Here is an 18,318-nt window from a genome sequence, read left to right on the forward strand (position 1 = left end):
TCACTCTTGCTCTCTCTCTCTCTGACAAATAAATAAATAAAATCTTATAAAAATATAAAAAAATTAAAAATAAACCCTTCTTTTAAGAAAGGATAAACACAATACTATTATTTTACTTTAAAATATTCATAATCATAGATCATTCAATATTCTGTTATTCAAATTACCCAAATTACCTAACTTTGATCATTTTTTTCCCACATTAGAACCCAGGTAGTAACTATATATTCCAATTAATTGATAGTTGTCTAAAGTCCCTTTTAAGCCCTAGGATTTCTCCCCCACTTGCTTATCCCCTTTGAAATTTATGTTAAAGAAATGGTCTGGATTTTACTGACTGCATATGTAAGCAATTTTCAAATATGCCTCCTGAAGGCTGTAATTATAAACTGATGTTTAGATCTAGATATCTGATCAAATTCAGGATTGATATTGGGGGAAAGGGGAGACATACTCTGTAGGTGGTTGTTGACTTTCTTTGGAGGCACATTATTTTTTTCCCCAACTTTATTAAGATACGACTTGACAAAATTGTTTGGTAACATATTTAAACTATACAGAACAATGATTTTATAGGCATATACATTGTGAAAGGATTCCTACAATCACGCTAATTAACATACCCATCACCTTACATGTTTACTTTTTTTTTTTGAGAGAACACTTAAATTCTACTATCTTAGCAAATTTCAATCGTGTGATACAGTATTACTAACTAGAGTCATCATGTTAAACATTGTATCTTCAGAACTTACTCATCTTAAAACTGAAAGTTTGTATCCTTTTACCAACCTTTCCCTATTCCCCCATCTCCCAGCCCCAGGAAACCACTATTCTACTGTTTCTGTGAATTCAAACTTTTAAAAATTTCACATATAAATGATATGTTGCAGTATTTGTCTTTCTCTAACTGGCTCATTTCACTTAGCACAATTCCTTCCATGTTCATTCATGGTGTTGTAAATGGCAGGATTTCCTTCATTTTTAAGGCTGAATAATATTCCATTGTATATATACACACCATATTTTCTTTATCCATTCATCTGTCGATGGACACTGAGGTTGTTTCCATACCTTGGCTATTGTGAATAATGTTTTCATGAATATGGGAGTACAGGAATTTCCTCAAGTTAATTTCAATTCCTTTGATATACACCCAGAAGTGAAATTGCTGGATCATACGGTAGTTCTGATTTTTTTTTTTTAAATTTCTTGAAGCTTTGTACTGTTTTTCATTAGTGGCTATATGAGTTTATATTTCCCACACACAGTGTAATGCTGGAGGAAGCATGTATTTTTCATTGTCTCTCTTTTTGTGAAATCTGAAGTCATTTAGATTCATTGCCTGGATACATCATTTCATGAAAGACTGCAAATGAAAGTAACCTATCAGACTTTCATTTATGAGCTGGAATACTTCTACAAAAATAAACTTCCCCTCCTTAAGTCTGTGGTCAGTCTGAGGTACTCTTTGTAGAGGAAAGTCAGCAAAAATGTTTGAATCGTTCTATTATTTCCATTTACTTATTGGTTTTAAAAATAATTTCTAACATTTTCTACAGATGACAGTGAGTGTGTTTTTTTTTTCTAATCATAATTTGAATCCCTGTATTTTTAACATTTTTTTTTGAACAACAAAAATTTATTTTCTCATAGTTTTGGAGACCAGAAGCCCAAAATCAAGGTCTAGGCAGGCTTAGTTCCTTCTGGAAACTGAGAAACAATCTATTTTCTTTTTTTTTTTTAAGATTTTATTTATTTATTTGACAAACAGAGATAACAAGTAGGCAGAGAGACAGGCGGGGGTATGGGGGGAGCAGGCTCCCCACTGAGCAGAAAGCCCAATGCGGGGCTAGATCCCAGGACCCCGGGATCATGACCTGAGCTGAAGGCAGAGGCTTTAACCCACTGAGCCACCCAGGTGCCCCAACAATCTATTTTCTGCTTCTCTCCAGTTTCTGCTGGCAGCAGGAGACCCTTGGCATTCTCTGGCATGGGGCTAAATCTAAAATCTGCTTTCACCTTCACATGACCTTCTACCTGTGTGTGTGTGCCTTAAGACTATCACTTCCTCCTTGTATAAGGATGACAGTCATTGGATTTAGTGCTTCTTTAACATCATTTCATCTTAAAATTTTTACATTTGTTTCACCTGCAAAAACTCTACTAAATCTTCATAAAGTCACAGTCTGAGGTTCTAGGTAGACACAAATTTGGGAGGGTAGATAGTATTCAACCCATTAAAGTCATCCTAGAAATTGCCTCTTGGGGTGTCTGGGCGGCTCAGTTGGTTAAGTTCTGATTTTTGGTTTCAGCTCAGGTCATGATCTCAGGGTCATGAGACTGAGCCCCAGAGCAGGCTCCCCCACTCAGTGTGGAGTCTGCTTGAGATTCTCTCCTCTCCCTCTCCCGCTGCCCCTCCCACCAATCGTGCTTTCTCTTCCTCTCTCTCAAATAAATTAATTAAAAAATGTTTTAAAAGAAATTGCCTCTAATATATGGTTTAGCATCACCCCCCCCTTTCTTTTTTTCTGATGCTGTTGCCATTAGACATGGCTGTTCAAAGTCAACTTTCACTGCTTGATTTATTTCACTCAACATCCAGGTTGATGTAAAAGTTGGGTATTCATCTTTTATGATGGCTTAGTAATATTCCATTGTGTATATGCATCACATCTTCTTCACCCATTCATCTGTTGAAGGACATCTTGGCTCTTTCCACAGTTGGGCTATTATGGACAGTTCTGCAAGATAAATAAATGCTGGAAATCTAAAAAAGAAAAAAAGTCAACTTTTAAAATTACTTTTGTGTTTTTTCTTTAACATCCTTGAAAATGTAATTTAAAAGGCATTCCTATTTCTTTTTACAAAAGCAACAAATGGTAATTGAAGAAAAATTGGAAAATACAGAAAAGTACAAAAGAGAAAGTAAAACTCCTTGTATTCTCACTGCTCAAAGGAAAAGATTCTCCCTCTCTATCTTTACCACTTTAACCATTTTTAACTGTACAGCTCAGTGGCATTAAGTATGTTCACCTTGTGCAACCATCCCCACCATCCATCTCCAAACTTTCTCACCTTCCCAAACTGAAACTCTATCTCCACTAAACACTAACTCCCCATCCTCTCTCCCTCCAGCCATTGGTAAGTATCATTCCACTTTCTCTTGCCAAGAATCTGACTCTTCTTTGCACCTCATGTCAGTGGAATCACACAGTGTCTGGATTTTGTGTACGACTTACTTCACTTAGCATAATGTCTTCAAGGTTCATCTATGTAGGATGCAATGGACACTCGGGTTGCTTTCCCACATGTAGCAATGGTGAATAACGTTGCTATGAACATGGATACCCAAATATGTGTTTGAGTCCTTGTTTTCAATTTTCAGTGGGAGGGCACATACCTAAAAGTGGAATGCTTGATCAGATGATACTTCTGTATTTAATTTTTTGAGGAACTGCCATGCTATTTTCCATTGCATCTATACCATTTTGTATTTCTCAAGCAAAGGTTCCAGGTTATCCATATATTTGTCAAAACTTGTTTTATCTATTTGCCCGTTTTGTTTGTTTTTATAATAGTCATCCTAATAAGTGTGAAGTGGCATCTCACTGAGATTGATTTGCATTTTCCTAATGATTGGTGATGTTGAATACTTTTTCATATGCTTATTGGCCAGTTGTATATTCTCTTTAGAGAAATGTCTATTTAAATCCTTTCCTCATTTTTAATTGGATTGTTTTGGTCCTGAAGTTGTTGACAAGTAGGAGTTCTTCATATATTCTAGATATTAATCCCTTATCAGATATATGGTTTGCAAATATTTCTTCCCATTCCATGAGCTGTCTTTTCATTCTGTTGTGTACTTTGATGTGTAAAAGTTTTTAATTTTGATGAAGTACATTCTGTCTATGTTTTCTCTTGTTATCTGTGCTTTTGGTGTCATATTAAGAAATTAAGAAATCATTGCAAAATCCAATGCCATAAAGTTTCTCCTCTATGTTTTCCTCCAAACTATTCAATAATTATAGCTCTTAGGTTTAAATCTTTGATCCATTTTAAGTTAATTTTTGTAATGGTGGAAGGAAGGGGTCCAACATTTGGGGTCATTCTTTTCCATGTGAATATCCAGTTTCCCAAAATCATTTGTTGAAAAGATAGTCCTTTCCCCCACTGAATTGTCTTGCCACCCTCATTTGACCATATATGCAATGGGTTATTTCTGGGCCCTCTAGTCTAACATTAATTTCTACATCTGCGCTTATACCAGCACCATACTATTTTTAATTTATTTTTAGCATAACAGTATTCATTATTTTTGCACCACACCCAGTGCTCCATGTAATCCATGCCATCTCTAATACCCACCACCTGATACCCCAACCCCCCCCCCCCCCCCCCCGCCACTTCAAACACCTCAGATTGTTTTTCAGAGTCCATAGTCTCTCATGGTTCACCTCCCCTTCCAATTCCCCCCAACTCCCTTCTAACTCCCCATGTCCTCCATGCTATTTGTTATGCTCCACAAATAAGTGAAACCATATGATAATTGACTCTCTCTGCTTGACTTATTTCACTCAGCATAATCTCTTCCAGTCCCGAACATGTTGCTAAAAAGTTGGGCATTCATCCTTTCTGATGGAGGCATAATACTCCATAGTGTATATGGACCACATCTTCCTAATCCATTCGTTCTTTGAAGGGCATCTTGGTTCTTTCCACAGTTTGGCGACCGTGGCCATTGCTGCTATAAACATTGGAGTACAGATGGCCCTTCTTTTCACTACATCTGAATCTTTGGGGTAAATACCCAGCAGTGCAATTGCAGGGTCATAGGGAAGTTCTATTTTTAATTTCTTGAGGAATCTCCACACTGTTCTCCAAAGAGGCTGCACCAACTTGCATTCCCACCAACAGTGGAAGAGGGTTCCCCTTTCTCCACATCCGTCCAACACATGTTGTTTCCTGTTTTGCTAATTTTGGCCATTCTAACTGGTGTAAGGTGATATCTCAATGTGGTTTTTTTTTTTAATTTTTTATTTTTTATAAACATATATTTTTATCCCCAGGGGTACAGGTCTGTGAATCACCAGGTCTCAATGTGGTTTTAATACTATTTTGATTACTGTAACTTCATAGTAAGTTTTGGGATCAGGAAGTGTAAGAGCTCTGAGTGTGTTCCTATTTTTCAAGAATATTTTGGCTATTGAGTCTTTGAAATCAATACGAACTCTATGATAGATTTTCTATGTTTCTGCATAAAACATTGTTGAAATGATTTTCTATGTTTCTGCATAAAACATTGTTGAAATTTGAATAGGGATTTTTAAAAACTTTTTATTTTTTAATTTATTTTACTTTTTATTTTTTATTAATTTATTTATTTTCAGAAAAACAGTATTCATTATTTTTGTACCACACCCAGTGCTCCATGCAATCTGTGCCCTCTATAATACCCACCACCTGGTACCCCAACCTCCCACCCCGCTGCCAGTTCAAACCCCTCAGATTGTTTTTCAGAGTCCATAGTCTCTCATGGTTCACCTCCCCTTCCAATTCCTCCCAACTCCCTTCTCCTCTCTAACACCCCTTGTCCTCCATGATATTTGTTATGCTCCACAAATAAGTGAAACCATATGATAATTGACTCTGCTTGACTGATTTCACTCAGCATAATCTCTTCCAGTCCCATCCATGTTGCTACAAAAGTTGGGTATTTGCCCTTTCTGATGGAGGCATAATACTCCATAGTGTATATAGACCACATCTTCCTTATCCATTCATCCATTGAAGGGCATCTTGGTTCTTTCCATAGTTTGGTGACCGTGGCCATTGCTGCTATAAACATTGGGGTACAGATGGCCCTTCTCTTCACTACATCTGTATCTTTGGGGTAAATACCCTTTATTTTTTAAATTTCTTTTCAGTGTTCCAGAATTCATTGTTTATGCACCATACCCAGTGCTCCATGCAATACCTGCCCTCCATAATACCCAACACCAGGCTCACCCACCCCCCCACGCCCCACCCCTCCAAAATCCTCAGTTTGTTTCTCAGAGTCCACAGTCTCTCATGGTTCATTTCTTCCTCCAATTTCCCCCAACTCCCTTCTCCTCTCCATCTCCCCATATCCTCCATGATATTTGTTATGCTCCACAAATAAGTGAAACTGTATGATAATTGACTCTCTCTGCTTGGCTTATTTCACTCAGCATAAATTTCATGGCATAGTAAATCTGTCACTCGCTTTAGGTAGTACTGACATCTTAACAATATTAAGTCTCCCAATCCATGAAGTAGACACTCTTATTAATCAGTGTCTTCTGCAATTTCTTTCAGCGATGTTTTATAGTTTTCAGTATACAAACTTTTTACCTCCTTAAGTTTATTCCTAAGAATTATATTTTATCCTCTTTTAAATCCTTTTGTGATGCTATTGTAAATGGGATTATTTTCTTGATTTCTTTTGCAGATGGCTCATTGCTAGTGTATAGAAACACAACTGATTTTTGTATGCTGATTTTATATTCTTCATACAACTCTGTATGAATAGCTTTGTTGAATTTACTAATTCTAATTTTTTTGGTGGCATCTTTGGGGTTTTCTATATAAGATCATGTCATCTGTGAACAGAGATCATTTTACTTTTTCCTTTCTATTTTGGGTGTCTTTTATTTATTGTTCCAGGCCTAATTGCCCTGGCTAGGACTTCCAGTATTATGATGAAAAGAAGTAATTTTAGTCTTTCACCATTGAGGATGGTGTTAGCTATGGGTTTTTTATGTATGGCCTTTATTATACTGAGGTAGTTTCACTCCATTCCTAGTTTCTGGAACATTTTTATGATAAAAGGGTATTAAATTTTATTAAATGGTTTCTCTTCCACAGTTGAAACAGTATGTTTTCTTCCTTCATTCTGTTGATGTGCTATATACATTGATTTTTCTTATGTTGGACATCTTTGCATTCCAAGAATAAATCTCACTTGGTCACGATGTTCAATCCTGTTACTATGTTGGGGTGTACTAGTATTTTGTTAATGATTTTTACATTAATATTCATAAAGGATATTGGTCTGCAAATTTCTTTTCTTGGAGTGTCTTTGTCTGACTTCAATACCAGGTCAATGCTGGCCTCATAGAATGAGTTTGGAAGTGCTCCCTCCTCTTTCTAGAAGAGTTTGAATAGGATTAGTGCTAATTCATCTTTAGAAGTTTGGGTCACTGAACCCATTTGGTTCCAAGCACTTCTTTCTTGGGGGATTATGAATTACTAATTCAATCTCCTTACTAGTTATAAGTCTACTCAGATTTTCTCTTTGTGATTCAGTCTTGGTAGGTTGTGTTTTTCTAGGAAAATGTCCATTTTTCCTAGTTTTTTTTTTTTTTAGATTTTATATATTTATTTGACACAGAGAGAGAGAGTGAGACAGAGAGCAAGAGTGGGTGGCAGGGAGAGGGAGAGGGAGAAGCAGACTCTCACTGAGCAGGGACCCTGATGCAGGGCTCAATCCCAGGACCCCCAAATCATGACCTGAGCTTAAGGCAGTTGCATAACCAACTAAGCCATCCAGGCGCCCCTGCCTAGGTTACTTTTCTTTGTTGGCATCTAATTCTCCATAATACTCTCTTACAGTCCTTTTTATTTATATAAAATCACTACTAATGTTCCCTCTTGTATTTATGATTTAATTGTTCAAGTTTTCTTTTTTCTTAGTCAATCTAACTGATGATTTGTTTCCTTTGTTGATGTCTTCAAAGAACCAGCTTTTGATTTTGTTAATTCTATTGATTTTCTGTTCTCTATTTTATTTATCTCTGCTCTAATGTCCTTATTTTCCTTCCTTCCACTAGTGTTGGGTTTATTTAATCATCTTTTAATTTTGATCTTCTTTTCTTTAGTTTGATCTTCCATTATTTAAACTGTAAAGTTAGATTTCAGATCTTTTTCAATGTAAGTACTTATAGCTATAAATCTCCCTCTTTTATCAATTGTCTTAGTCTGTTTAGACTTCTATAACAAAATACCATGGGCTGGGTGGCTCATAAGTAACATAAATTTATTTTTACAGATCTGGTGGCTAAGACTTCCAAAATCAAGGCACCAGAAGATGTGATGTACAGTAAAGGCCTATTTCCTCATTTATAGATTGCCAGCTTTTCTTTTTCTTTTTTTAATTAAATTTTTCTTTTTTTATTTAAATTTACTTAGTTAATATACAGTGCAATATTGGTTTCTGGAGTAGAATTCATTGATTCATCACTTACATACAACACCCAGTGCTCATCCCAAGTGCCCTCTCTAATACCCATCACCATCTAGCCCGTCTCCCACCCACTTTCCTCCATCAACCCTCAGTTTGTTTTCCATCATCAAGAGTCTCTTATGGCTTGTTTCCCTCTCTCCTTTTCTCCCCCCATCCCCATATGTTCACCTGTTTTGTTTCTTAAATTCCACATATGAGTGAGATCATATGATGTTTGTCTTTCTTTGACCAACTCATTTCACTTAGCATGATACACTCTAGCTCCATCCACATTGTTGCAAATGGCAGATTTCAAGCTTTTTAATGGCTGAGAAATATTCCATTGCATATATATACCACATCTTCTTTATCCATTTATCAGTCAATGGACATTTGGGATCTCTCCATAGTTTGGCCACTGTTGATAATGCTGCTATAAATATCAGGGAGCATGTACCTACCTCTTCACACCTGTATTTTGTATCCTTTGGGTAAGTATTTAGTAGTGCAATTGCTAGACTGAAGGGTAGTTATATATATTTTTTTAATTATATATTTGAGAGAGTGTGTGAGTGGTGGGGAGAGGCAGAGGGAGAAGCAGATTCCCCACTGACCAGGGAGCCTGACCCAGGGCTCTATCCCAGGACCCCTGGGATTACCTGAGCCAAAGGCAGACTTTTTTTTTTTTTTTAAAGATTTTATTTATACACTTGTCAGAGAGAAGGGAGAGAGCACAAGCTGGGAGTGTAGAAGCCAAAGAAAGAAGCAGGCCCCCCACTGAACAAGGAGCCCAAGGGCACTGGGATCATTACCTGAGCCCAAGGGAGACACTTAACCAACTGAGCCACCTCAGTGCCCCAGGGTAGTTCTATTTTTAACTTTTGAGGAAAATCCATACTGTTCTCCAGAGTGGCTGCACCAGTTTGCAATCCCATCAACAGTGCAAGAGGGTTCCCCTTTCTCCATATAGAGGACCAATTTTTCAGAGTCCTTCAAAGCGGAAGGGAAAAGGGAGATTTCTGCAGCATCTTTTATAAGAATGCTATTCTGCTTATCACACTCTGATTGCAGCCTATGAGATACCTCAAAGCAGAGGTGCTCAGCTAACTCATACTGGAACACTTGATCTGCAGAAACTGTGAGATAATGTTTTAAGCATTGTTTTAAACTGAACTATATCTTGGGTTCATAATGCTTGCAGAATTTATTACAAGATTGAGAAGAGAAATAATCTTTATGAAAAAGACATGGATAACTCCTTAAAATTTATTCAAATGCAAATCTGTTCTTAACTCTGTATCTGGCATTATGACTTTGATGTTCTCACCATCGGTGTTTGGTTAATTAATTAATTAATTTTTTAATTGTTATTTTCCATTCTGGACTAGTAATGCTTGTTTTGTGTTGTATTATTTAATTTTATTTTAAAAATTAACATCAGGGGCACCTGGGTGGCTCAGTCAGTTAAGCATCTGCCTTTAGCTCAGGTCATGATCCTAGCATCCTGGGATCCAGTCCTACATCAGGCTCCTTGCTCAGCAGACAGGGAGCCTGCTTCCCCCTCTCCCTCTGCCTGCCAATCTACCTGCTTGTGCTCTCTCTCTCTCAAATAGATAAATAAAATCTTAAAAAAAAATAAAAACTGCTTTACCTGCCCACTGGCATCTTCTGCCTCTGTAGAGATCCAGACGTGTATAATTCTGATCTCAGGCTGAATACCCAACTTTTGTAGCAACATGGTCGGGCCTGGAAGAGATTATGCTGAGTGAAATCAGTCAAGCAGAGAGAATCAATTATTATATGGTTTCACTTATTTGTGGAGCATAACAAATAGCATATAGGACATGGGGGGTTAGAGAGGAGAAGGAAGTTGCGGGAAATTGGAAGGGGAGGTGAACCATGAGAGACTATGGACTCTGAAAAACAATCTGAGGGGTTTGAATTGGCAGGTGGGTGGGAGGCTGGGGTACAAGGTGGTGGGTATTATAGAGGGCACGGACTGCATGGAGCACTGGGTGTGGTGCAAAAATAATGAATACTGTTATGTTGAAAATAAATTAAAAATAAATTTTAAAAAATAAAAAAATAAAAACCAAAATTAACATAAATAAATAATTGCGTTTGTTTTGGCTTTGATGCATAATGTTTAGAATTTTATTCCATGTATAGATTCATGGTTATTGAAGGGAAGAGCACCATTTGAAAATATCTGGCCCTTAAAAATTATTGCCCCAAGATCAGGATCAGGACATCCCCAAAATTCCCTCTTGCTACCTCTTTGCAGACACAGGGAAGGTATTATGCTTGGTTATTCAATGCTCTACCCCTAATGTAGAGCAAAATAATTATCACGGAGTAGGCACTTGGTAAATAGTTGTTGAATGAATGGATAAGGCATATGTTAAAGCCAACAAGTGATGGAATTTGATATTAAATGGTATTATAGGGACTAATAGAACAAGTCTCTCCTGGATCTGTGGTCTTTATTTCTTAACACAGAACAGGATGAAGATTAGCTGACAAAATCTTAAGAGATTTTTACTGGCCTGAGATCTCTCATTCCAAGAGGAGGAGGTGGTAAAAGCAGTGCTTTAGCTCAAGCCCTATCTTTCTATATCAGAGAGAGAAGTATTCACAAGTATTCTGAGTCCCAGGTTGTAATAATCTTCCAAGTGTGCAAATTCCAGCTCTGCTCCAGCCAACAACTGTAACTACTTCCATGCATGTGGCAAGAGAATGGAGGGAAGGGAGAGGTCTGTGGATGAACTTTTACCTGTCTTTTTGGTTATCTGGAAAAGTCCATGAACAGATGCATAAGTGCTCCATGGCAAGGCTTTCTCTTTCACAGCTTTTGGACAGAAGGAGGACACACATAGAACCCAATGGGAGTTCCCATTCAGGAGAGGAACCACAGAGAGGTGGGACCTGCAGATGGACAAGGCTTTCTTCCTGCCATCTGCAGAGGGTAAACTCAAAAATTATTAAATTCTGTATTTTACCCATTAGAATATTCCCTACTAAATGGATTTTTTCACATTTTCTACCTATGCTCTCACTAATAGTTCCTATAACAGGACCAGATCTGGATATCTGTTTGTTCAACTGAGAAATTCTAATTTGTCATGGAAAGAAGTACCAAAAGCAAATTTGTTGTGTGGCTATTCAAAGCCTTTCTGCTTAAGATGATGTCAGCTTCTTACCAGCATTTGAGATTTTCTGGCCCCTGCTAAGTCACCACTCATTTCACTTCAGTTGTAAATCTCCATGAGTATTAGAACTAATATCCAAAAAAATAAATGAAATGCATTGCCTCCATAGGGGCTTTAGAATGACCAAATGAAACAAAAAGAAGAAATATAGTATGGTGTGTAGCACAAGACAAGCTCATAATGAGTAACTCCCATGTCTGTTGTAAGCAGTGTTACTACTTAAGGCATTCTACAGGCATATATGGCAACTGAGACATGCCTTGGCTTCCTTTTGGCTTTGACATTCATGATTTAACTGATTGGTATTTTCCCCTCTGGCTACAAAGACTTACATATCAAGAGGTTCTTCATTTCCTTAATGCATGGTCTGAATTTTTCCCCCTGTGCTGTGTACAACTTTTATTTAGCTCATGTCATCTTGCTCCTCCAGAAGACAGAACAGGAGTGAGGGTAGGGGAGACATGACTCACCTGTGTGCTCCCTGACTTTGATCCCTGGAAGTCAATAAACTGTCTGGTTCTCAGGAAAAAGCCAAACTCTTGAGTTGGTCCCAAAGTCCTTCTTGACCTGGCATTCCCAAAGTTATTCACCATAAATGGATTTTTCACTTCACAAATGCATCCTTCTCTCTCTCTCTCTTGTTACTCTGACCCTTTCACATATTGTTTTTTTTTTTTCTTTTTCTGATACCCTTTTCCTCTTATTTGCCTGAAAAACATCATCTTGTCCTTGGAGGTTTAGGAACATCTCTCCCAGGAAACCTTCCCTGATTCCCCATTCCAGATTCTCCCTTCCATATTCTGTATGGGGTTCCTACTCTGTCCTATCCTTGCCTTCATGTGCATTGGTCATTCTATTATAATTAGTGTCCAGTATCTTCTCCCACATTCAACTGTAAACTCTGCACAATAGGGGCCTTGTGTCTCCTGCTTACCACTCCATGGCCAGCACTCACAGCAAGCCCAGAATACAAACTCAATAGCTATTTTTTGAGAGCTAACTGGATTTTGAACCAGGGTAAATCCAATCTGATAGGGCTAGACTGATCTTTCTGGGAAAACAGCACTGGACATACCCAAAAGGACTCCTACTTGTCCAAGTAATTGAGAAAGTAGTAACAGAGCCATCTTGAGACTTCCTTTTAAACATCTTCAACTCAAAATCCAAAGTGGCTACTCTCCCAAACCATGCAATTCCATTCTTTTGCCCAAGATCCTAGATATTGAGATCCTACTTCCTGGAAGTGTCCAAGTGTCCTTGCGGTCAGGAAGATGAAATTATTTTTTTACTGACAAGCTTCTTCAGGGCGCCCTTCAGATCTCTGTTCCTCAGGCTATAGATAAAGGGGTTCAGCATGGGGGTGACCGCAGTGTACATCACAGCAGAGGCTTTCTCCTTCACAGCTGTGCGCACAGAGGAAGGACACAAATAGACCCCAATGGTGGTCCCATAAAGGAGAGCAACCACAGAGAGGTGGGAGCTGCAGGTGGAAAAGGCTTTCTTCCTGCCCCCTGCAGAGGGGACCTTCATGATGGCCACAATGATGCGAACATAGGAGGCCAGGATGCAGATGAAAGGTGTGGCTATCACCATCCCAGCCACGATGAGTACAAAGATCTTGTTCACAGAGGTGTCAGTGCAAGAAAGCCTGAGAAGGGGGGTGAGGTCACAGAAGTAGTGCGGAATCTTGTTGTTCCCACAGAAAACCAGGCGCACCATCAAGAGGATATGAGTGAGGGAGATAAAGTAGGAAAATACCCATGGGCCACCAGCCAGCAGGCCACAGAGACGTGGACTCATGATGGTGGTGTAGTGTAAGGGGTGACATATAGCCACAAACCTGTCATAAGCCATCACAGCAATTAAGACACTGTCAACAATGCCAAAGAAATGGAAAAAGTACATCTGGGTCAGGCAGCAGGGATAGGAGATTGACTTGCTTTTGGTTTGGATATGCACCAGCATCTGGGGGACTGTGTTGGTGGCCAGACCAAAATCAACCAAAGACAGGTTGGCTAAGAAGAAGTACATGGGGGTGTGGAGGTGGGAGTCTGAGCTGATAGCCAGGATGATTGAAAGGTTTCCCATGGCCATGACCACATACATGCAGAGGAACAGAGCAAAAAGAAGAGTCTCCTGCTCTGGGTTTTCTGAAAGTCCCAGGAGGATGAATTCAGACGTGCTGGATTGATTCCTTGGTTCCATGGGTATGATTTCTCTGGAAGTACTGAAAGGGGGAAGTCATATGAGCACTATGAAGATGATTCTGGAAGTTTAGATGAGTTTATAGCCAATTTCTTATCTGTGCTATTTACAACACTGGCTTATATATGTCTTGCAGCTTTAACAATTGTAGCAACACAGGTTTGAAGATTGAGTTCGAAGGACCTTGATTGAACACTCCCCTATCAGATAAAGATTGGGAGAGCACACCATGCCTGGATCTTTGCTGAAAGAATTACTCAATAATATGCTAAACTAAATTGAATCCTGACAGAGTAAATGTTGTCCAAGAAGCAATGGTTACTAAGAAATTGGAATATATGTAGGAAACATTTAAATAAAACATTGAATCCATAAAGTAATAATTGTAAAAAGTACATAATCAAGGTGAATTAAAATATTAGGCAACAATAACAGAGAATTTAATAAAGGTAAATAGAATGAAAATATTAAAATGTTCTTATATTGATTTGCAGAAGAATAGAAATATTATTTTAGACCTTCTATGTCAAACACATATGATAAAAGACTTTGTGAAATCACCAAAATAATGAACATAGAGTATGTAGCTTCTAGTTTGGTATAATGGATACACTAGAAATAAAGAGATTTTCATCATACCACCTGGAACAGGAAAGGTGTTTTAAAGTTGACTTATATTGTCTCACAAGAGTAGACACTAAGCCTTAATAAATTTTGTTAAGATGTTGGTAGCCTAAAACTCATCCCTGTATCATACTTAACACTATGGAAATCACCAAATGCTATGAATCAGTGTGTGACAGATGGCGCACTACAAAGTCAGAAGGAACACATTCTACAAAACTGTCTTTACATTAACTGCATGTTTAGGGGTTCCCTGAAAAACAATTTCAGAATTCACTAGAAAGACACACAGTTGTTACACTCATGGTTAAAGCTATTACACTCGTGGTTAAAGTTTATTACAGCTATCAATCATATTCTAATAATTCTGCATGGTGACAGATGGTAACTACCCTTATTGTGGTAAGCACTGCCTAATGTACAGAATTGCTGAATCACTATTTAATACATGGGAAACTAATGTAACATTGTATGTTAACTACACTCCAATTTAAAAATTAGCTTATTACAACTAAAGGGTACAGATTAAAGTCAACCATAGAAGAAACACATAGGATGGAGCCCAGTAAAACACCAAATATGGAGCCTCTGTTGTCCACAACCCCTAGAGTCAAGACAACATCATTTTCAATACATACAGAGTATTGCCAATCAGGGAAGCTCCCCTCAACCTCAGTGTTTTACTGAGATTCGTGAGTATGAATGACTATGCACAACATTCCTATCAGTCTCCAAGCTCTAGTCCTCTGAAGACTGATACCATATGATCCAAATCCCCCCCCTGAAGTCACATTATTACTACCTTTTGTGGCCATTTCTTCCCTAAGACTATCTGGTATAGCCAATTCCCATCCCAAGTCACATCTAGTGTGGCTCGAGACCTCCAGACAAACCAAGACTCTCTTTTCAGGCATGACATTCCAAGGGCTTAGAGATTACCTCCCAGGAATTTTTTGAGCAGGGATAAATTCTTTACCACACAGGCAAACACCTGCCATCCTTGGCTATGGCTCTCCTATATGATCATATGCCTAACGCTTGTCACTATCAGTGTGGATAGGGATACATTCAAGAAAAAACTAATCTACTCTATGAAGCCATTACATCTGTTTTCATATTTTTGTCACTTGATCTACCTCTTATACATTATGATAAACTTGTGAATCATGTGGCATAGAAAGTAATTGGCAATTATCTAAAATAAGCTCTTTCTCAGACCATTTTCCATTAGTATTACATAACGAGGAGGATTTAACCCAATTTCCCAATACATTAAGCTATCAGTTATCAGCATTATAACCTTACCAACAATGCCTGTGTTGTACTATATTGCGGTGTGGTAGTAGATGCAAACTGAAAGATACAAGTCAGAGACAACTGGGAACATTACGAGTCAGTCATTAATAGTGAGTCCAGCCCATTATCAGATCATACGACCAAAATGTTACCCAGAGCAATGCCACTCAGAGTTGCAGCCTTCCAGTTGACTTGGTCAGGTTCCAAAAGCAGGTCATCTCAGCATCTGGTGTAACTGAGCTAAGAAACACTATCATCCCTTGCTCAGAGCCTGTGTCAAGGCACCAGTATAATCTACATATCCCTTTACCCTCAATGACTATTCTTCCTTTTCCTCATTTATCATTTCTTTTCACCTAGCCTCGCATACCATTGTTCTGTTCTTCTGCTGGTCCAGATGGTGGGCAGAAATATAACTATTTCCAAGGGCTTCCCCCTCTGTTCCCACTTACATGGAATTAAGTTATCTTGGTAAAGAACTAGGGGGGATATCTGGTCTACTAGGTGATATAGGTGTATTCATTACTAATCCCAATTTTGCTAGATGGCATAAAGGCAAATTCTAAGTTGTCAGGCTCTTGGGAATCCTGACATAAGGATTTAAAAGTATAGTTACAGTTTTTTGATTAGGGATTATCCCTGCATCCAGCACCCACAGAGTAGCACCAGTCCTGGGACTATTGAATTAGGAAAAATGAAGTTGAGATGATATAAGGAAGAATTGCATGGCCATAATGCAAAGCTATGGGTTTCAGTCCTCCCCAAAACTTACTTACCCAGCTTCCCCTGATAAATGAAGGCATCTATCTAGTGGCGGTGTTCCTGGGCCCCCTGATATTGAGTGTGATAGCATGCCCATGAAGGTGTGCAAGCCAGCACATCCTGCCCTTGTATCTCCCCCTGCTTTAGACAACAGTGTTTCAAATGTTCACTCCAATTCTCTATCAAACTGTATTACTCAGAGGATGAAAGTGGGTTCCTTGGTCTGATGTGATTAAGCAGTCCACAGTGATACAATATCTTCTGATTTAGTTCTTCCATAGTGTCCTGAGCATTTTTATCTGCCACTGAGTATGGAAAAGCCCAGTCAGAGTAAGTGTCCTGTCAAGACCCATTTGGGGCCTCGGTCAGCAAACCCACCTGATTTGACAGCTGTGTATATGGACTTCCCTCTGTCCATATCCAAACCTGGACCAGAGTCAGTATCTGCACCAATATTGTCCTCAACAACATTTTAGCTTTACAGATTACAGTAACTAAGTGATTGCGTGAAAACTATGCCTATTTCTTGTTAGCTTACATTTCCTAAGGCATTCAGTGAGCCAATCCTCAGGATTCAAATCCATCATTTCAAATTCTATTGATAACTTTTACCTCTAATAACTGATCATGGCACAACTGCTCTTCCTGTGATGCCATCCAAGAGGCAAAGTGGAAGGATGAATGTTTTTCAGTGAGTTGGGGTCATCCTAGTGAATCCTGTTCTGACACCACCTGCAAGGTGTTAGCACACTACAAAATTAAAGAGAATACAAACTCAGTGTGGCTCATTCCCATGTCTGACACCAACTGCAAGTTTTAAGAGGTCCCCAAACCCCCAGAGGTTTGTTAATTTGCCAGAAAGACTCACAAATCTCAGTGAAAGCTTTTATAGTCATGGCTATGGTCATTACAGCTAAAATATTTTTGTTTTTCAGTTAAAAGACATTTTTAAGTCATCCAAGTCATTGATTAAAATCAGCCAGGAAGTGTGAGAGACCAAAATGGCAATACAGAAGATCCACCCTTTCCATCCAAATGCAAACATCAATAACTAGAAAGCTATCTATGAACAAAAACAAGGTCTTGGAGAGCTCTAAAATCCACTCAAGGAATTTTAGCAAGACAGTGGAACACAAAACCAGAGACTGATTAATCATACAAGAGAAGAATACGGCTTCTTTTTGCCAGTACGATCCTATCCCCCAAGTCAGCATGGTTCAGAATCAAAAAGGAACATGGGGTGCCTGGGTGGTTCAGTGGGTTAAGCCTCTGCCTTCTGCGCAGGTCATGATCTCAGGGTCCTGGGATCTAGCCCTGCATCAGGCTCCCTGCTGAGAGGGGCTTCCCTTTCTCTCTGCCTGCCACTCTGCCTACTTGGTGATCTCCCTCTGTCAAATAAATAAAATCTTAAAAAAAAAAAAAGGAACATGGGTGGGATTGGAGGAGATTATGCTGAGTGAAATAAGTCAAGCAGAGAAAGTCAATTATCATACAGTTTCACTTACTTGTGGAACATAAGGAATAACACGGAGGACATTAGGAGAAAGAAAGGAAAAAAGTGAATTGGGGAAAATCGGAGGGGGAGACAAACCACGAGACTGTGGACTCAGAAACAAACTGAGGATTTGTGAAGGGAAAGTGGGTGTGGGGGTGAGCCTGATGGTGGGTATTAAGGAGGGCATGTATTGCATGGAGCACTGGGTTTGGTGCATAAACAATGAACCTTGGAACACTGAAAAAAAAAAAAAAAAAAGAAAGCAAACAGGACCTTCAAAACCCGAAAGAGATCACCCTTACCAGAGTCAGGTGAGCAGCCAGCCTCTTAAGCTTCCTGGGGCACCGCTCAAAGGACCTGCTTCAGTTTTACCCCACCTAAACCCTACAAAGCTGAGATGTATAGAGACAGCTAAAAACAAGGAAGAAAAGCAGCCACACAGCCCAAGTGACTACCATTCCCAGTGATCTGCTTTGCAAACA

The 18,318-nt window shown here is 38.8% G+C and overlaps 1 protein-coding gene across 1 annotated transcript; it reads right to left on the reverse strand.

Annotated features, from left to right (window-relative positions):
- Positions 1-12,717: 12,717 nt before the first annotated feature.
- On the reverse strand, positions 12,718-13,659 carry LOC132010929 (olfactory receptor 1M1-like). The gene has a single exon (XM_059388925.1). It carries the CDS (start codon positions 13,657-13,659, stop codon positions 12,718-12,720), a length of 942 nt encoding a protein of 313 aa, XP_059244908.1.
- Between the last annotated feature and the right edge of the window lie 4,659 nt (positions 13,660-18,318).

This window comes from Mustela nigripes, chromosome 2 (assembly GCF_022355385.1).
Source record: "Mustela nigripes isolate SB6536 chromosome 2, MUSNIG.SB6536, whole genome shotgun sequence".
NCBI classification, from domain to species: domain Eukaryota; kingdom Metazoa; phylum Chordata; class Mammalia; order Carnivora; family Mustelidae; genus Mustela; species Mustela nigripes.